The 22,783-nt window shown below is 51.5% G+C and overlaps 1 protein-coding gene across 7 annotated transcripts in view; it reads left to right on the forward strand.

Annotated features, from left to right (window-relative positions):
• SNX13 (sorting nexin 13) overlaps positions 1-22,783 on the forward strand; it is a 547,690-nt gene that overhangs the window by 229,069 nt on the left and 295,838 nt on the right. For all 7 annotated transcript variants that reach the window (XM_078663681.1, XM_078663683.1, XM_078663682.1 and 4 more), the window contains one exon: positions 11,064-11,168. In XM_078663681.1, the coding sequence (XP_078519807.1) occupies positions 11,064-11,168 (105 nt within the window). The remainder of the gene's footprint in view (positions 1-11,063; positions 11,169-22,783) is intronic.

The following is a 22,783-nucleotide window of genomic DNA, read 5'->3' on the forward strand; positions in this document are numbered from 1 at the left end:
CAGCACCACTCAGCGGCACAGCACCACTCAGCGGCACAGCACCACTCAGCGGCACAGCACCACTCAGCGGCACAGCACCACTCAGCGGCACAGCACCACTCAGCGGCACAGCACCACTCAGCGGCACAGCACCACTCAGCGGCACAGCATCCCTCAACGCCACAGCATCCCTCAACGCCACAGCATGCCACAGCACCCCTCAATGCCACAGCACCCCTCAATGCCACAGCACCACTCAACGCCCCCGCACCACTAACCGGCACAGCACCACTGGAAGGTATTTCACCTCTTCCTGCCTCTCTTGAGTTCTTATCAAGAAGTAGACTGCTTTGGATTTACGAAAGTGAAGGCTGGTGTCCCCGTTCTGCTTGTACTCGGACAGGATGTTGAGACTCCTTCCGAGCTGCCTGGCTTCATGTTATTCACTCCCTCTCTCTCTCACACCCTCTCTCTCTCACACACACACACACACTCTCTCTCTCACACACACTCTCTCTCTCTCGCTCTCGCTCTCTCTTTCCATCACTCAACGCCAGATTCACTCATCACCCCTCAACGCAACAGCATCGCTCAACGCCACAGCATCACCCAACGCCAGATTCACTCATCACCCCTCAACGGCACAGCACCACTCAACGCCACAGCACCGCTCAACGCCACAGCACCGCTCAACGCCACAGCACCGCTCAACGCCACAGCACCGCTCAACGCCACAGCACCGCTCAACGCCACAGCACCGCTCAACGCCACAGCACCGCTCAACGCCACAGCACCGCTCAACGCCACAGCATCGCTCAACGCCACAGCATCACTCATCACCCCTCAACGCCACAGCACCCCTCAACGCCACAGCACCCCTCAACGCCACAGCACCCCTCAACGCCACAGCACCCCTCAACGCCACAGCACCCCTCAACGCCACAGCACCCCTCAACGCCACAGCACCCCTCAACGTCACAGCACCCCTCAACGCCACAGCACCACTCAACGGCACAGCACCACTCAGCGGCACAGCACCACTCAGCGGCACAGCACCACTCAGCGGCACAGCACCACTCAGCGGCACAGCACCACTCAGCGGCACAGCACCACTCAGCGGCACAGCACCACTCAGCGGCACAGCACCACTCAGCGGCACAGCACCACTCAGCGGCACAGCACCACTCAGCGGCACAGCACCACTCAGCGGCACAGCACCACTCAGCGGCACAGCACCACTCAGCGGCACAGCACCACTCAGCGGCACAGCACCACTCAGCGGCACAGCACCACTCAGCGGCACAGCACCACTCAGCGGCACAGCACCACTCAGCGGCACAGCACCACTCAGCGGCACAGCACCACTCAGCGGCACAGCACCACTCAGCGGCACAGCACCACTCAGCGCCACAGCATCCCTCAACGCCACAGCATCCCTCAACGCCACTGAATGCCACAGCACCCCTCAATGCCACAGCACCCCTCAATGCCACAGCACCACTCAACACCCCCGCACCATTAACCGGCACAGCACCACTCAACACCCCCGCACCATTAACCGGCACAGCACCACTGGAAGGTATTTCACCTCTTCCTGCCTCTCTTGAGTTCTTATCAAGAAGTAGACTGCTTTGGATTTACGAAAGTGAAGGCTGGTGTCCCCGTTCTGCTTGTACTCGGACAGGATGTTGAGACTCCTTCCGAGCTGCCTGGCTTCATGTTATTCACTCCCTCTCTCTCTCACACCCTCTCTCTCTCACACACACACACACACTCTCTCTCTCACACACACTCTCTCTCTCTCGCTCTCGCTCTCTCTCTCTTTCCATCACTCAACGCCAGATTCACTCATCACCCCTCAACGCAACAGCATCGCTCAACGCCACAGCATCACCCAACGCCAGATTCACTCATCACCCCTCAACGGCACAGCACCACTCAACGCCACAGCACCGCTCAACGCCACAGCACCGCTCAACGCCACAGCACCGCTCAACGCCACAGCACCGCTCAACGCCACAGCACCGCTCAACGCCACAGCACCGCTCAACGCCACAGCATCGCTCAACGCCACAGCATCACTCATCACCCCTCAACGCCGCAGCACCCCTCAACGCCACAGCACCCCTCAACGCCACAGCACCCCTCAACGCCACAGCACCCCTCAACGCCACAGCACCCCTCAACGCCACAGCACCCCTCAACGCCACAGCACCCCTCAACGCCACAGCACCCCTCAACGCCACAGCACCACTCAAGGCCACAGCACCACTCAGCGGCACAGCACCACTCAGCGGCACAGCACCACTCAGCGGCACAGCACCACTCAGCGGCACAGCACCACTCAGCGGCACAGCACCACTCAGCGGCACAGCACCACTCAGCGGCACAGCACCACTCAGCGGCACAGCACCACTCAGCGGCACAGCACCACTCAGCGGCACAGCACCACTCAGCGGCACAGCACCACTCAGCGGCACAGCACCACTCAGCGGCACAGCACCACTCAGCGGCACAGCACCACTCAGCGGCACAGCACCACTCAGTGGCACAGCACCACTCAGCGCCAGATTCACTCATCACCCCTCAATGCCACAGCACCACTCAACGCCACAACACCCCTCAACGCCACAGCATCCCTCAACGCCACAGCATCCCTCAACGCCACAGCATCCCTCAACGCCACAGCATCCCTCAACGCCACAGCATCCCTCACGCCACAGCATCCCTCAACGCCACAGCATCCCTCAACGCCACAGCACCACTCAGCTCCACTCAACGCCACAGCAACCTTCAGCGCCACCGCAACCCTCAACGCCACCGCATCCCTCAACGCCACCGCACCGCTCAACGCCACCGCATCCCTCAGCGCCACCGCACCGCTCAACGCCACCGCACCGCTCAACGCCACCGCACCGCTCAACGCCACAGCACCGCTCAACGCCACAGCACCGCTCAACGCCACAGCACCGCTCAACGCCACAGCACCGCTCAACGCCACAGCACCCCACAGCGCCACTCAGCGCCACAGCATCACTCAGCGCCACTGAATGCCACAGCACCCCACAACGCCACAGCACCACTCAGCGCCACTGAATGCCACAGCACCCCTCAACGCCACAGCACCCCTCAATGCCACAGCACCCCTCAACGCCACAGCACCCCTCAATGCCACAGCACCCCTCAATGCCACAGCACCACTCAACGCCACAGCACCACTCAACGCCACAGCACCACTCAACGCCACAGCACCACTCAACGCCACAGCACCACTCAACGCCACAGCACCACTCAACGCCACAGCACCACTCAACGCCACAGCACCACTCAACGCCACAGCACCACAGCACCACTCAACGCCACAGCACCACTCAACGCCACAGCACCACTCAATGCCACAGCACCACTCAATGCCACAGCACCACTCAATGCCACAGCACCACTCAATGCCACAGCACCACTCAGCGGCACAGCACCACTCAGCGGCACAGCATCACTCAGCACCACTCAATGCCACAGCACCACTCAGCGGCACAGCACCACTCAGCGCCAGATTCACTCATCACCCCTCAACGCCACAGCACCACTCAACGCCACAGCACCACTCAACGCCACAGCACCACTCAACGCCACAGCACCACTCAACGCCACAGCACCACTCAACGCCACAGCACCACTCAACGCCACAGCACCACTCAACGCCACAGCACCACTCAGCGCCACAGCACCACTCAGCGGCACAGCACCACTCAGCGGCACAGCACCACTCAGCGGCACAGCACCACTCAGCGGCACAGCACCACTCAGCGGCACAGCACCACTCAGCGGCACAGCACCACTCAGCGGCACAGCACCACTCAGCGGCACAGCACCACTCAGCGGCACAGCACCACTCAGCGGCACAGCACCACTCAGCGGCACAGCACCACTCAGCGGCACAGCACCACTCAACGCCACAGCATCCCTCAACGCCACAGCATCCCTCAACGCCACAGCATCCCTCAACGCCACAGCATCCCTCAACGCCACAGCATCCCTCAACGCCACAGCATCCCTCAACGCCACAGCATCCCTCAACGCCACAGCATCCCTCAACGCCACAGCATCCCTCAACGCCACAGCATCCCTCAGCGCCACAGCAACCTTCAACGCCACAGCAACCTTCAGCGCCACAGCAACCTTCAGCGCCACAGCAACCCTCAACGCCACAGCATCCCTCAACGCCACCGCATCCCTCAACGCCACCGCATCCCTCAACGCCACCGCATCCCTCAACGCCACCGCATCCCTCAACGCCACCGCATCCCTCAGCGCCACCGCATCCCTCAGCGCCACCGCATCCCTCAGCGCCACCGCATCCCTCAGCGCCACCGCACCGCTCAACGCCACCGCACCGCTCAACGCCACCGCACCGCTCAACGCCACCGCACCGCTCAACGCCACAGCACCGCTCAACGCCACAGCACCGCTCAACGCCACAGCACCGCTCAACGCCACAGCACCGCTCAACGCCACAGCACCGCTCAACGCCACAGCACCGCTCAACGCCACAGCACCCCACAGCGCCACTCAGCGCCACAGCATCACTCAGCGCCACTAAATGCCACAGCACCCCACAACGCCACAGCACCACTCAGCGCCACTGAATGCCACAGCACCACTCAGCGCCACAGCACCACTCAGCACCACTCAACGCCACAGCACCACTCAACGCCACAGCACCACTCAACGCCACAGCACCACTCAATGCCACAGCACCACTCAACGCCACAGCACCACTCAACGCCACAGCACCACTCAACGCCACAGCACCACTCAATGCCACAGCATCCCTCAAGCGCCACCGCATCCCTCAAGCGCCACCGCATCCCTCAAGCGCCACCGCATCCCTCAAGCGCCACCGCATCCCTCAAGCGCCACAGCACCACTCAGCGCCACAGCACCACTCAGCGCCACAGCACCACTCAGCACCACTCAACGCCACAGCACCACTCAATGCCACAGCACAACTCAACGCCACAGCATCACTCAGCGCCAGATTCACTCATCAACCTTCAACGCCACCGAATCCACCAACGCCACCGCATCCCCCAACGCCACCGCATCCCCCAACGCCACCGCATCCCCCAACGCCACCGCATCCCCCAACGCCACCGCATCCCCCAACGCCACCGCATCCCCCAACGCCACCGCATCCCCCAACGCCACCGCATCCCTCAACGCCACCGCATCCCTCAACGCCACCGCATCCCTCAACGCCACCGCATCCCTCAACGCCACCGCATCCCTCAACGCCACCGCATCCCTCAACGCCACCGCATCCCTCAACGCCACCGCATCCCTCAACGCCACCGCATCCCTCAACGCCACCGCATCCCTCAACGCCACCGCATCCCTCAACGCCACCGCATCCCACAACGCCACCGCACCCCACGACGCCACAGCACCCCACGACGCCACAGCACCCCACGACGCCACAGCACCCCACGACGCCACAGCCCCACTCAACGCCACAGCCCCACTCAACGCCACAGCCCCACTCAACGCCACAGCCCCACTCAACGCCACAGCCCCACTCAACGCCACAGCCCCACTCAGCGCCACAGCCCCACTCAGCGCCACTGCCCCACTGCCCCACTCAGCGCCACTGCCCCACTCAGCGCCACTGCCCCACTCAGCGCCACTGCCCCACTCAGCGCCACTGCCCCACTCAGCGCCACTGCCCCACTCAGCGCCACTGCCCCACTCAGCGCCACTGCCCCACTCAGCGCCACTGCCCCACTCAGCGCCACAGCCCCACTCAGCGCCACAGCCCCACTCAGCGCAACAGCCCCACTCAGCGCCACAGCACCCCACAGCACCAGATTCACTTGTCACCCCTCAACGCCACAGCATCACTCAACGCCACAGCATCACTCAACGCCACAGCATCACTCAACGCCACAGCATCACTCAACGCCACAGCACCAGTCAACGCCACAGCACCAGTCAACGCCACAGCACCAGTCAACGCCACAGCACCAGTCAACGCCACAGCACCAGTCAACGCCACAGCACCAGTCAACGCCACAGCACCAGTCAACGCCACAGCACCAGTCAACGCCACAGCACCACTCAACGCCACAGCACCACTCAACGCCACAGCACCACTCAACGCCACAGCACCACTCAACGCCACAGCACCACTCAACGCCACAGCACCACTCAACGCCACAGCACCACTCAACGCCACAGCACCACTCAACGCCACAGCACCACTCAACGCCACAGCACCACTCAACGCCACAGCACCACTCAACGCCACAGCATCACTCAACGCCACAGCATCACTCAACGCCACAGCATCACTCAACGCCACAGCATCACTCAACGCAACAGCATCACTCAACGCAACAGCATCACTCAACGCAACAGCATCACTCAACGCAACAGCATCACTCAACGCAACAGCATCACTCAACGCAACAGCATCACTCAACGCAACAGCATCACTCAACGCAACAGCATCACTCAACGCAACAGCATCACTCAACGCAACAGCATCACTCAACGCAACAGCATCACTCAACGCAACAGCATCACTCAACGCAACAGCATCACTCAACGCAACAGCATCACTCAACGCAACAGCATCACTCAACGCAACAGCATCACTCAACGCAACAGCATCACTCAACGCAACAGCATCACTCAACGCAACAGCATCACTCAACGCAACAGCATCACTCAACGCAACAGCATCACTCAACGCAACAGCATCACTCAACGCAACAGCATCACTCAACGCAACAGCATCACTCAACGCAACAGCATCACTCAACGCAACAGCATCACTCAACGCAACAGCATCACTCAACGCAACAGCATCACTCAACGCAACAGCATCACTCAACGCAACAGCATCACTCAACGCAACAGCATCACTCAACGCAACAGCATCACTCAACGCAACAGCATCACTCAACGCAACAGCATCACTCAACGCAACAGCACCCCTCAACGCCACAGCACCCCTCAACGCCACAGCACCCCTCAACGCCACAGCACCCCTCAACGCCACAGCACCACTCAACGCCACAGCACCACTCAACGCCACAGCATCACTCAACGCCACAGCATCACTCAGCACCACTGAATCACTCAGCACCACTGAATGCCACAGCATCACTCATCACCCCTCAACGCCACAGCACCCCTCAACGCAACAGCATCACTCATCACCCCTCAACGCCACAGCACCCCTCAACGCAACAGCATCACTCAACGCAACAGCATCACTCAACGCAACAGCATCACTCAACGCAACAGCATCACTCAACGCAACAGCATCACTCAACGCAACAGCATCACTCAACGCAACAGCATCACTCAACGCAACAGCATCACTCAACGCAACAGCATCACTCAACGCAACAGCATCACTCAGCACCACTCAACGCCAGATTCACTCATCACCCCTCAACGCCACAGCACCCCTCAACGCCACAGCACCCCTCAACGCCACAGCACCACTCAATGCCACAGCACCACTCAGCGCCACAGCATCCCTCAACGCCACAGCATCCCTCAACGCCACAGCATCCCTCAACGCCACAGCATCCCTCAGCGCCACAGCATCACTCGGCGCCACAGCATCACTCGGTGCCACTGAATGCCACAGCACCCCACAACGCAACAGCACCCCACAACGCAACAGCACCACTCAGTGCCACCGCATCACTCAGCGCCACGGCACCACTCAGCGCCACGGCACCACTCAGCGCCACGGCACCACTCAGCGCCTCAGCACCACTCAGCGCCTCAGCACCACTCAGCGCCACGGCACCACTCAGCACCACTCAGCGCCACGGCATGCCACAGCACCACTCAACGCCGCAGCACCACTCAACGCCGCAGCACCACTCAACGCCGCAGCATCACTCAACGCCGCAGCATCACTCAACGCCGCAGCATCACTCGGCGCCACTGAATGCCACAGCACCCCACAACGCAACAGCACCCCACAACGCAACAGCACCACTCAGTGCCACCGCATCACTCAGTGCCACCGCATCACTCAGTGCCACCGCATCACTCAGTGCCACGGCACCACTCAGCGCCACGGCACCACTCAGCGCCACGGCACCACTCAGCGCCTCGGCACCACTCAGCACCACTCAGCGCCACGGCATGCCACAGCACCACTCAACGCCGCAGCATCACTCAACGCCGCAGCATCACTCAACGCCGCAGCATCACTCAACGCCGCAGCATCACTCAACGCCGCAGCATCACTCAACGCCGCAGCATCACTCAACGCCGCAGCATCACTCAACGCCGCAGCATCACTCAACGCCGCAGCATTACTCAGCGCCACAGAATGCCACAGCACCCCACAGCACCCCACAACGCCACAGCACCCCACAACGCCACAGCACCCCACAACGCCACAGCACCCCACAACGCCACAGCACCCCACAACGCCACAGCACCCCACAACGCCACAGCACCCCTCAACGCCACAGCACCCCTCAACGCCACAGCACCACTCAACGCCACAGCACCACTCAACGCCACAGCATCACTCAACGCCACAGCATCACTCAACGCCACAGCATCACTCAGCACCACTGAATCACTCAGCACCACTGAATGCCACAGCATCACTCATCACCCCTCAACGCCACAGCACCCCTCAACGCCACAGCACCCCTCAACGCCACAGCACCCCTCAATGCCACAGCACCCCTCAACGCCACAGCACCCCTCAACGCCACAGCACCCCTCAACGCCACAGCACCACTCAACACCACAGCATCACTCAACGCCACAGCATCACTCAACGCCACAGCATCACTCAACGCCACAGCATCACTCAGCTCCACTGAATGCCACAGCATCACTCAGCACCACTCAACGCCACAGCACCACTGAATGCCACAGCATCACTCAGCATCACTGAAGGCCACAGCATCACTCAGCACCACTGAAGGCCACAGCATCACTCAGCACCACTGAAGGCCACAGCATCACTCAGCACCACTGAAGGCCACAGCACTCTGTGCAACCATTCAACAACAACTGGTTCTAATATGTTCTCTCAATGTTTCAAGATGTATTACAAATGTCACAAAAATATGTTAACATTTCACTTTTGTTCTTGGATTTTCATCACAATAAAATACACTGAACATAATCTTCCCAAAAGTTATTTATAAAAGTTTAAGCTATTGCCATTATAAATTATAATCACTTTTATTTAAGTATTAATTATTAAAAAAAATAAAAGCCATTGTTATTTGTAATATTAATACATCTAAGTCATGTAAATACAACACATATTGCATTAGAAATGCTATAGGTGTCAGGTTTGCGAAAGTTAAAACTATTGGCATTGTAAATGACAAAGCTATTAATTTCGCTATTTTCAAAACCAACACATAAATAAAATATTTGTCATTTACAATACCAATACCTCAAACTTTCATAATGCGAGACCTATTGCATTGCAAATGCTTGTTAATATTTCTATTGATCGTGATTAATGTGATTATCTGCAACGTGTTTGATGTTATAAAAATATTAATATATACATTCTTTAAAAAAAAAATGTGCAGACGAGCAAGCATGTAACATGTTACTTCCTATTACTCATTCTCAATTGCTGACTCTCTCCACTGATACTCCATACCAACTTAACCATATGCACAGTACACATTTTAAAGCTTTTTCTTTTTACTTACTTTGCTGCAGATCCCGTTTAGACTCTTGCTCCTTTCAGCTTCTGTAGTTGGGGCATGAAACGTAAACTTCGAACCAGCCTAGTTGCTGGGACCAGGTTTCAGTCTCTGCTTTTTCACCCCAAGCTTTCTCAACTCTTTGACGAGTTGGAAAAGGGTGGGGTGACAGACTGATAAGCACATAGCCACAGGCACTGCAGGGCTTAAGCCTGCAGCGTCCATGGCTACCTTTAGTTGTGACGCTCAACGTCACAAATGGGGGAGGCACAGAAGCGTGCCTAGGCCCTGTGGCCAGGGATGGGATTTCATTGGTCCTGGATAATCTCTCTGAAGCATAGTGTAGGCTCCTTCATGCCCCTTCACCATCCATCAGACAGAGACTGGTGCTGAACCTGAAGGAGGCTAGCATTTTTCTTATACCAATAGTGAATTTAGATTATTATTCACATAAAAACAAACCGGATAGAAAACAGTGGGGCGTAGCCCATTAAGAGGAGTAGCCACTGTAGGTAGCTGTTCAATCTAGCTTTAGATTGGCATAGTTTAAAATTCTCTATAGAGCGTACTATACTATATCCAGACTGGTGAAAATGGGTCTAATAGGAAATAAGATTACACTTCATGGAGGATGATTTTCTCATCACACTTCTTGGACATGCCCTAAAGGCTGACTGTTCTAAAATGGGGATATCTTTCGGCCTAGTACAACTAGTTGAACGTCTTTGCAAGTGGAGAACAAGAATGCGTTGTTAGGCATATTGGGGCATTTGACTCTAGAGATGTGCCAAACATTTTTATGGGGTTGGCTATCCGTGGCCAGTAGAGACATTGTGCAATTTTGGATGACCACCAATCCCCCCACAATGAGTTCATGGATTACTACCATGTGTATGTCATCTGAGAGGTGATGTCAATTAGCTGGGGCTGCCTAATACATTTCAGATAGTATGGCATCACTGAAATATTTTTTAAGGTAGAAGATGCAGCTGATCTATGGGGTACGTATTTGAACTTTTTTTCATATATGGGTGCAACATTGATATTGCAACCTTGATTGTGATGTTAAAGGTACAACGATATGGAGTTGATGTGCACCCACTTTGTGATGTTGAAAGGGACTGGCTAATCTTACTTATATGTTCTAACTTTAAAAAACTGACAACAATAAACACTGTTTAAAAACATGATGTGTGTGCATTTAAATTCAGTGTAGTGATTTATCAAACTGACGAATAATTGAGACTGGACCAATTTGATATTGTTAAAACACAGAGCAAACATTGTAATTTTTTTCTTTTGAATAAATTAATGAAATAAATGTCAAGAGGTTTAAATCAGCACAAATTCATTCAGATTTCTATGCAGGCATCGCCAAGAGTTGACGTTGAAGAATACTTGGTAGCCAAACTGGAAGACAAGTTGGAGAATGAAGACCCAACGCCTGAAATATTTGATGACATACAGAGAAAGGTATACAGAACAAAAGTACTTGCTGTTTTTCATCCTTCTTTTGAGACAGCCGATAATGCAAAGATTCAGAAATGATGTCATAGATGATTTGCTGAAAATCAGTTAATACTCAGAAAATGCCCTTATCAATGTGTCCTTTCCTTGAAGTGTAAATGCATGGACGTGTGGTGGAAGGTTTACTCCTTAAAATGGAATCACAGCTAGAATGGGAACCGAAAGCGGTCGCAACAAACAGCTTGGCTGGCCCCCCAGGGGGAGGTGGATGGGATGGGATGCGGCAAAATCAGCCACTGGTTACAAAACCGGCCCCCACCCTGGTGCCCCACAGGGGAAACGCCAGGTGCCCGCTATGGCCAGTCCAGCCCTGAGTGGAATAATCATGATTGACAAGATTAATTTCTGATGCAGGACATAACGTTTCCACTGCATGGGACTGTAGCCCTTTCTACAGCGACTGAATAGCAAACACCTTACCAGTCATCCACATCCATATATCCTATTTTTGGTAATAGGAATAAAGTCTTACATTGTCTTCATTTTCTTTTATTGGACTTTGAAATGTATGGATTGCCTCTCTCATAGGTCTTCCTATAGTAATGCAGGGTTCAGATTTTATAGGTTTGCAGCATGAAACCTTTGTAAATTAGCATGATGTGCACATCATTTAATGTATTTTTGGGGGAACAATAATGCAATTTGTTTTCTCAAGGGTTTCATGTAGATGAGTACTCCAGATAGTGGGAGTGACTGTAATGATACTTTTGAGGTGCCCACCAGGATGCCAGAATGCCAGAATGCTCCACGCATTGATGTGATCTTTTCAGGGCTGAGGTGTTTCTACTGCGAAAATAAGAAACTTTGTACTCTGATATATGTATATGCATAAAAACGTTGATTATAAGTGTTTCAGCAGTGACAGTCAATGTTCAAACTACTTATCAGTTTTTAGGTCTTGCCTGACGTTGAAGCGCACATTCGCTGCTCGTTCTGCGAGGGCTTCTTGGTATCAATATACTTTAAGAAGTTAGCTTTCAGCTCCGCCCGTAATTTCCATTGGTGTGCGTCATTTTGCCTTATTGCTTATGCTAAACGATGTCTTATGATTGTAACCGAGGCTTTTTAGTCCCTCCTGGTTACCACCCTATTCTCTTTTGGCTCCACCTACCCAGACTGGATCTTTTACTGGCAGCGTGACACGGTGGGTTTTCTAATTAGTGTGGCGGCACTTTCTTTTTTTACCATTACTTGCATGTGGGTTGTGCGTTTGGGTTACATTTAACTAATAATGTTTTTTTGTTATTCACGGGAAGACTTCCCCCCCCCCCCAACACCCCTCCCGTGCCTTGGCTCCCCATGTCCCTGCTCTCTCAGTGAGTGAAAGTGGCTGCCGCCGCCGGCCCCGTGCCTGCAGCCTCAGCAGCACCGCCACCTTGGCGTCCCAGGAGCAGAGTGGCGGCAGCAGCAGAGAGATGCGCGAGCCCAGCTCACAGAGAGGGACAGGGCATGAGCCAAGCGAAGTCTCGAGATGCCGCGCCCCTAACCCTAACGGGCACTGAGGTGAGCCTAGACCTGGGAGGCGGGCGAGCTGCGGGTAGATGGCAGAGTCAAGGAAACAGAAGGGGCAAGGGAAGGCTTGGGGTTCTCCTAGATCTGGACTTATCGCACTGCCGCTCGGCCTCTTCTTAAAGGGCAACGCTCCTCACACTTCCTCCCCCCACCCAATGACAGTCTGAGGAAGGAGCCTCAGAGTTCCCTGTTTTGACGTTCCACCTAGATGTACACCCATTCCGGGGTGTCCGGTCACCCTCAAGGTTCCTGTGACAGACCGCTCTGCCCACGTGTGATATGAGAGAGCCGTCCCCTTTGGCCACATAGCACGTAGGTGCTGTTCATTATTTGTCTGATCACATATGTGCTCGTCCCCTTGCACTGATCTGTCAGATAACTGTGCGCGTGCATCTCCCCCTCTACTGTTCTCAACTTGCCTTTGAATCAGGTGTCGACAAATTGCTGAACTTAAAATAGGTAATATTAAATACTCTTTAGGTATTCCTTACATACTGCCCTCCAAACCTAGCCCTGACAATAGCGCATCACAATGTATTTCTGAGCATGGTGCTTTCAAAATGTAGACTTGGTCGCAGTGTTATTAACCAATGGGTTTTGGTATGATGCCCTGCCTGGAACAGTGCTGCTTTTCTGGGAACCACAATAAATGCTCAAAGCTCCGTCCTCTCCCAATACAGCCAGATTCACAGTATTCAGTCCCTTCGTACTCCGTTTCAACCCAACCAATCATTACCAGCAAGAGTATTTATGCAATTGCTAGGGATGATGGCGTCTGGCATTGTAATTGTTTCCCACGCAAGACTTCACATGCATTCCCCTCAAGAATGCTAAGCAAGTCAGTGGAACCAGTCCCCGGGTCAGTTGACCAATCTAGTGTTGGTAGTTGGCCGCACCCCTCGCTCTCTGCAGTGGTGGAACACACAAAATGTATCCAAACGACGGCCCTTTCTCAACCCTGTTCCACAGACCATGCTCACAGGTTGGGGCGCTCATTTGCAGAATCACACAATCCAAGGGTAATGGACTCTAAATTACAAGAGTCTCCATATAAATCACCTAGAGCTACTAGCAGTGTTTCTAGCGTGCAGAGCTTTTCAAACTCCCCTCATAGGCAAAGCAGTCCTATTCCCCACAGACAACATGACAGCAATGTACTATTTACAAAGGGCAAGGCAGGACACATTCTCTCCATCTGTCACGCCTAGCACAAGCCATTTGGAAATGGGCTATACACCACAAAATATATCTCATAGCAGAACTACTTTCAGGAGTAAACAATCAGATTGCAGACCTTCTCAGCAGACAGAAACAGCAAATCGACGACTGGGAACTTCATTTCCATATTCTCCTCCCCTACTTTCAGGAATTGGGATTTCCTCACATAGACCTGTTCGCCACGGCTCAAAACGCATAATGCCCAAACTTTGCCTCCAGGTTCCCACACCCGCTCCCCAAAGGCAATGTACTGTGGATGAACTGGTCAGGGATATTTGCTTATGATTTTCCGCCTCTCCCACTCATTCCGTTGGTAGTTTGGAAACTCAGACAAACATCCCTCAAGCTAATTCTCATAGCTCCCACATGGGCACATAAACCTTGGTTCACCGCTCTGCTGGAGCTCTCAGTAGTTCCACACGGAAAGCTGCATCTCAACTCAAGTCTCCTCACTCAGAGCCGTGGAGAAATCAGGCATCCAAATCCCAAAGAACTCCACCTAGCGATTTGGCCCCTGAAGTCAGAGTTTGGTTATTTACAATTTCCACCAGACTATATGAATATCCTAAATGAGGCTAGAAAGCCTACTACTATGGCATGTTATGTAGCAAAATGGAAATGGTTTGTTGTCTATTGTAACCATTATAATATCAATCCTCTTGATGCTTCAGTGCAAACATCATCTGTTATCTCTTACATCTACAGCAATCTGGACTAGCCTATGCATCTATTCGATTCCATCTAGCAGCAGTAGCTGCATCCTTACAAAACAGACAACACTTATCTCCATTCAGAGTACCAGTGATTAAAGCCTTTATGGAGGTATTAAAAAGAGTAATACCCCCCCCACCCAAGAGTCCCACCACCACCTGAATGGAACTTAAACATAGTCCGTACTAGGCTAATGGGTCCACCATTTAAACCAATGCATAGGAGTCCATTACAGTTCCTCTCATGGAAGGCTGCTTTTCTCATCGCAATCACTTCTCTAAGGAGAGTTGGTGAACTTCAGGTATTAACTATTCAAGAGCCTTTCTATCAGCTTCACAAAGACAAAGTGGTTCTTCTAACCAATCGCAAATTTCTTCCTAAAGTAGTTTCTGCTTTTCATATCAATCAATCAGTTGAGTTACCTGTGTTCTTTCCTCAACCTGATTATGTAGCACAACGAGCTCTACTCACACTAGATGTTAGAAGAGCTCTTCTTTATTATGTAGAAAGAACAAAAGAGTTTCGCAATACGAAACCGCTTTTTGTTGCCTTTTCGCCACCACACAAAGGCAATCCCATATCTAAATCAGGCATTGAAAGATGAATTGTGAAATGTATCGAAACCTGTTTTATTAAAGTGAAAAGAACTTTGATAATACCCCCTAGAGCGCATTCCACTCACAAAATAGGGGCTACTACGTCCTAAGGGAATATTCCCTTAGCTAATATCTGTAAGGCAGCAACATGGTCTACACTGCCCACATTCACTAAGCACTATTGTGTAGATGTGTTAGTGAGGCAGCAAGCTAATATAGGCCAGGCAGTACTTAAACCACTTTTTCAAACAACTGCAACAGCTACAGGTTAGCCACCGCTTTGGGAGTATACTGCTATATAATCTATGCAAAGCGTGTGATCTACGGCTCACAAGCCTTGAACGGATAATGTTACTTACCCAGGAAGCATCTGTTCTTGGCATGTAGCGCTGTAGATTCACATGCACCCACCCGCCTCCCTGGGTACCTATAGTTATTGCAGTTTCATATGTTATATACATACCCATGGACATCTCTATTATACACTTACTAACTCCATTCTCACCCTCTGCGGGAAAACAGTCTTAACAATGGAGTCGATGCCCATCGGTCTTGGAACGATTTAAAGAGAGTAGGGCAACTGCTAGATTGTTGTGGATCACATTAGCCCCCGACAGCCACATTCCGGATTATGCTCCTTACTAGGCTACGGTAGGGGATATCAGCTGTGTCCTTTCCTACCTAGCCCCCACAGCAAGCAAGCTCAGTCATTTTGGGTGCGTGAACCCAGCTTCCACAAGCGTTGTGGGGCTCAAAGTCGGATGTCTACCCAGTCCACTCCCCCCAGCAGCTGCACAGTCAGCCTCTTTAGTTAGCTCTCAGTCCAGCATGGATGCCCAGTTGGCAGCTCTCAGTCCAGCATGGATGCCCAGTTGGCAGCAGAATCTAGCGGCAGCAGCACCATTGGAGGGACATAACATCGGAAAATTGGGTGCTTTAAATTGTCCAACGGGGTTACACCTTTCCATTTCAATGAATTCCGCCGCCACTTCCTCGATGCCCAGATCGACTGATGTAGGACCACCTTGCAGTCTTGGGATAGGAAATACTGGCCCTTCTTGCCAAAGGAACCATTGAGAGGGTGCCACCATAAGAAGTAGGTTGTGGTTGTTGTTCCCACTACATTCTGATGCCTAAGAAGGCTGGAGGCCTTCTTCCTATCCCTAGATCTGTGCCTTCTCAACTACTTCTTAAAAAAAGAAAACATTTAAGATGCTCACCCAGGCTCAGGTCTTAGCTACCTTCAACCCAGGAGACTGGATGCGAGCGTTGACCTTGCAGGATGCTTATTTACACATCCCCTGTCCTGCCTGCCCACAGACGTTCCTTATGGTTCATGGTGGGCCAGGAGCATTATCAGTTTACTATGCTTCGCTTCGGCCTCACCCTAACTCTTGTGTGTTCACCAAGAAAAAGCAGTGTTTGTAGCACATCTGCGGAGGTTAGGGGTTCCATCTTCCCCTACCTCGATGATTGACTGTTGAAGGTGGGCTTACCCAGGCAGTCATTTTCCACCTCCTGGCTATGGCAAACCTTCCGCATTCATGGACGTCAATTATCAATGTGCCAAAGTCACACCTGATTCCCCCTCTGACACTCCCTTTCATTGGAGCTGTTCTGGATATAATGGATTTCGGGCTTATTCTCCAGGACTGCGAGTCTTGGATATTCGGACTATGATTCTGATGTTTCAGCCTCTTTCCTGGATTTCATTGAGATTGACTATGAGGCTGATGTGTCTCATCTTCTTCTGCATCCTGTTGGTGAAACATGCCCATTGTCACATGTGGGCTCTGCAGTGTGATTTAAACACATGGTGGGCACCAGGGGATTTTCTCCAGCCTGTGACAGATTTCAAAGGGAACAGTAAAATTCCTGCAGTAGTGGATCAAGGACCACAATTAGGTCAAAGGCAGATCTCTGTCTCTCCATCTCTCTCTCTCTCTCTCTCTCTCTCTCTCTTTGCCTCTCTATCTCCCCCATGCCCCCCCAGAGCTCACAGCAGAGACAGATGCATCACTTCTGGGTTGGGGTGGTCACCTGGCGAGATGTAGAGATCAGAGGTCTCTGGGTTCCGGGAGAGAGTGTCTGCTCCACATCAGTCTGTTGGAACGGAGTGCAATCTGTCTGACATTGAAAGCCTTTCTTTCTTCCATCAATGGAAGGCTAGTTCAGGCGGTGTTCACTGACCACACCACTGCCATGTGGTATTGCAACAAACAGGGTGGGTTGGATCGTGGCACATTGTCAAGTGGCTCTGTGTCTCTGGACCTGGCTGGAATACCAAGAAATATTCCTGGTGGTTCATCATCTGGCAGACTCTCTGAATGCCAGAGCAGACTAGCTCAGCAATCGATGCCCAGCGCATCACAAATGGCGTCTTTCTCTGGAGGTGATGCTAGGCCTCTTCCAAGATTGGGGAGATGCTTGGTTAGACTTGGTTGTCACCTCTGAGAGCTCACAGTGTAAGTACTTTTGCTCACTGGAGTTTCAAAGGTGGCTCTCGCTAGGACTCATTTCGTCTCAAGTGGGGCTCAGGACTCCTTTATGGCTTTCAGCCAAAACCACTCCTGTCCAGAGTTCTCAAGAAGATCAAGAACGACTGAGCCCAAATCATCTTACTATTTCTAGACGGGGCAAGGAGAGTTTGATATCCCGATCTCATGAGCATTGTGCATCCATAGAACCAACCACAGGAATTCCCTGCACTCCTGCTGAATAGCATACAGCTCCAGCTAGGCGTGTGTTAAAAAATAAATGTGGTAAGCTGTCCTGGGTCATGAATTTAATGACCCAGGAGACTTACTGCACCCCTTCAATAAAATTTGTGCCCGGGATTAGGGTCCCCGGGGCCCAAAAAGGCAGCGGATCTGCACCGCCTCACCATGACTACAGGGTCCGGGTATCCCTCTCTTGCCCTAAGCCCTCAATTTTGTTTAATACTTTTTTGTACGACATGGGGCTAAGTCCCCGAATCCTAAAATGAATGCCGGTTTATCTGTGTTGATAGTGTGGCAGCCAATCTGATCTTATCTTAAGATCTGTAAGCTCCGTAGATACTCTGCAGCATGAAATATAATTTTTTTAACCTTCATTTTTCACATACTACTGAACTGAAAAACTACTAAATGCATTTAGACACAAAAAGCACACTTTCTACAGCAAGATCTAGCTTTCTGCCAAATGTGGTGTATTTCTGTTCAGCTGTTTTTGTAGCATCACTGTTCAGTTTTCTGTTTGCTCTCCACCCCCTTTTTTCTTGGCCCCAGCTTGATGGATCACCCCAAAAACTTTCAAAGAAGGAGCTGGGGTGAATTAACTAACATATATTTTTGACAGAAGATCCCCCATTCACGAGTATGAACTTTCTTTTGGTCTGTTTTTTATGTTTATACAATTATATACTGTGCAGGCACTACGGCGCACATCCATGACCAAGGCCTTACAGTGGAAATGCGTTTGGTTGATTTTCTTTGTCACAATAAAAGTCATCACACTCCGGAGTACTAACGTTATCATTGTGTCTGTGGGGGACTGTATCTAGTAAAGCATAATTCACAAGTAACGCATGTGCTGCATTTTAAGATTTAAATCTCCTCAAGAACTTACCACTGGCGATCTTCAAAATAAATACACAAGACTGTGATCCGACAGAGTAGAAAATACATGTTATGTAAGAAAATGAGATTTGAGATGAGTACGTGACTGAGACTCCATATGAGAAGAAACAATTTCAGGTGTCATACTCGCCACCTGACGACCAGCACACATTCAATGCAGTGATTTTAGTGGCAGCAAAGTTATTTATTCAACATATACATAGTAGCTGGAGAGAAAGTAACAGACCTGCTGATTTGAGATGCAGAACAACTCATTAAGCAGCATCCAAGTCTTGAAAAAAGCTAAATCATGGCACAATAAGGTTTTTAAATCTGAGACGAAACCAGTATTTTAAAGGCCCACCAACTCTTTCTTCAAAGGGGTCGCTATATTCAGACTTTTATTGTCACAGTTTCTAGGAAAACATTCCAAACCAGAATTGAGGCTCTTGCCAAAGAGTGTATGGCTAGACAAATTAAACAGAAAGGTTAGTAACAAATGTATATACAGTATCTGGAAGTAAACCCTAAAACATTAATAGCAAGAAATTCCTGTTGTGAAAACGGTATCTGCAACACTAAACCCTAAAACATTGATAGCAAGGTATGCCTGTTGTGAGTGGACCTTGTGTTGAAACTTCTAATCTATATTCCATAACCTCCGAGAAGTAACATAAAGGCTTGCAAGCAAGGCCCTAGCAAAGACAATTGGCAACCAGAATCATGCTCATATTATTGTTCTTGCCTTAGAGTATCTGCATTCTCCACGGAGGGACAGGCACTAAAATCTGCCTTTTATTGGTGTTACTTAATTTGTTTAATATATAAAGGATTCCCTGTGAGAAATTAAAAGGGATGCCAGCCTGCACCATGTGAGTTATTTCATTAAGTGCAACCTGATGGCCACTTGTTCAAAATAAGTTATTTCTGTCGTAGGAACAGTACCAACCAGTACAGAAAACCGGTCTTACCACAGCCATATGAAAGAGGAAATATGACTGGTACCAGCTGAGGCACTCTTAAAGGCTGCATGTAAGGATTCCTTAGATTCCTCACCGGACAAAGTCCACCTAATCGTAAGGATATTGGTTTTTCATGACCAGTGGAAACTAAAACCTCAGACAGAATGTTATTTTGAACAGGAACTTAAAACCATTCCATAGAATTCACATGTAAATCCAACAGTTTATCTCCAAGATAAAACATTTTGAACCCAGAATTACTAATTATCCAGTATTATGGGTGTCTTTCATAGATTCACATGCCTGAATCATTCCCCGTCGTCGAGACGGGAGTCTCCGGTACATAGAAAAGTAATGTCTTATAGACATACATAGAGAATAGTAGGCCTAAAGGCCTCACCTTAGTAACATATCCATGTCCTTTTGTAAAAAGGACCAAACTCTAGAGAAGAGCCAATCAGCTATCACCTCCCTCTAGAACCTTCCTGGCAGGAGCCTCAGTTCCTCAGATTTTCTACCGCACGTTGTGCTAAGGGAGTCTCCTCTGAGCTCTGCTCAGATTCTGTGTTTTTTCACTCCATTAAATGACTTTGTTGTCAAGGATTCTTTTCTACTATCGATTATCTTCAAATACATTGTTTAAAGAAGGTCTGGTACAGGCCAAAGACTACAAGGTATGTCGCACTTTCTCAAGTAAGTTTTTGAGAGGTTGTGAAGGGTGATTTTTAATATGGTGTCAAACACTAAAACCAGAAAGGAGGTTTTTTATTTTCTCCAGTGACCGTGATGAGGCGTTATCCTCAACGTCTAGGAGACCTCAAAAGAGAAGAGAATCTCCTCAGACTCATTCTTCAGGGGAACATCGTGAGAAGGCCCTCAAAAAGACCACTCATGGGTCTTCTGGGCGCAGTTCTTAAAAATCTCCTCACTCTGTGGATAAGGAGAGTAAAGGACTTGCTTTTGGAGAAAAATCATGTAAAAAAGGCGACTTCTGAGCCGTCAAAATCACCTCCTCTGGTCATAGGACCCTTCAGGAAGGCGTCTTCTATTCCTCCTGAGGTAAAGACTAAGAAGCCAACATCGTCAACAGGATCGTCGACAAAGAAACCATCATCATTGCCTATTACAGCCTCTTCGTCTACGATGGCCTCGTCTACGATGGCCTCATCTACGATGGCCTCGTCTACGATGGCTCATCTACAATGGCTCGTCTACGACGGCTCGTCTACGACGGCTCGTCTACGATGGCTCGTCTACGATGGCTCGTCTACGATGGCTCGTCTACGATGGCTCGTCTACGACGGCTCGTCGACGATGGCCTCATCTACGATGGCCTCATCTACGATGGCCTCGTCTACGATGGCCTCGTCTACGATGGCTCGTCTACGACGGGTCGTCGACGATGGCTCGTCTACGACGGCTCGTCGACGATGGCTCGTCTACGACGGCTCGTCGACGATGGCCTGTTTACAGCGTCGACGACAGCCTGTTTACAGCGTCGACGACGGCCTCATCTACGATGGCCTCATCTACGATGGCCTCATCTACGATGGCTCATCTACAATGGCTCGTCTACGACGGCTCGTCTACGACGGCTCCTCGACGACGACGGCCTCGTCTAGGACTGCTCGTCTGACGGCCTGTTTACGGCGTCGGCGATGGCCTAGTCTACGATGGCCTAGTCTACGATGGCCTCGTCTACGATGGCCTCGTCTACGATGGCCTCGTCTACGATGGCCTAGTCTACGATGGCCTCGTCTATGACTGCGTCGTCGACGACGGCCTCGTCTATGACCGCTCGTCTACGACGGCCTGTCTATGGCGTCGACGATGGCCTCGTCTACGATGGCCTCATCTACGAGGGCTTGTCTTCGATGGCTCATCTACGACGGCATCGTCATCGACTGCCTCGTCTATGACTGCTCGTCTACGACGGCCTGTCTACGGCGTCGATGATGGCCTAGTCTACCATGGCCTCGTCTACCATGGCCTCGTCTACCATGGCCTCGTCTACGATTGCTCCTCTACGATGGCTCCTCATCGACGGCCTCGTCTACGACGGATCGTCTATGATGTCGCCTACGACAGCCTCGTCTATGACTGCTCGTCTACGACGGCATAGTCTATGACGCCGATCTCATCGGCGGACCCGTCGACGAGGGAAATTCTGACAATTTGGGAATCTCTTATAATGTGGTAGAGAGGGCTGCTCAACGTTTTAAGATCTCAATGGTCTCTCAAGAACCGGTCTGCTTCTTGTATGACTTCACTTAACCTCTCAAGAAGGCAGTAAGGTCAATACCGATTATCGATTACCTATAATCAGAAAGGGTAAAGGTCATGCAGAACCCCTCCTCTGTATCACCAGTGATCCCTCAGTTGGATAAGAAGTAGGGCGCCAGATACAGCACCCGCGTGTTTAACAGGGCATCCTAAGCCGGACTCCGTGGTGACACAGGCGGCCTAGAAGACCTCCAGGAATCCTTCGGCCCCTTTGTCGCTTCCTCCTGGTAAGGAGGTAAGAAGAGAGGACAACATTGGGAACAGGTTTTCCTCAATATCGGCAATGACTGTAAAGGCCGCGAACGCCCTAGCACTCTTGGGACGCTATAATAGGCAATTGTGGGCACACATAGCCCTTAGCTGTCGGAATTGCCAGATTCATCCAAAGAGGAAGTAAAGAGGATTCTGCTAGATGATGAAGCATCGACGTCAGAAACTATAGACTGCGTGATGGATATCGCTATGACAGGGTTCCGCCAGTTGGCTGGAGCAGCAGTCTTGTGGCTCCAAGGATGGCTAAAGGCAACCTCTTTCCGTCCTAAGGTGCAAACAAAGATTTTGGGCATGCCATATGTTAGCCAGTTACTATTTGGCATGAAAAATTGATGAAGCAGACACTGCGAGACCTTTGGGCACTCTAAGTATAAGAACCAGTCCTGTTGTAGAAATAGAGGAAGAGG

Source organism: Lissotriton helveticus, chromosome 10, assembly GCF_964261635.1.
Source record: "Lissotriton helveticus chromosome 10, aLisHel1.1, whole genome shotgun sequence".
In the NCBI taxonomy this organism is placed as follows: Eukaryota; Metazoa; Chordata; class Amphibia; order Caudata; family Salamandridae; genus Lissotriton; species Lissotriton helveticus.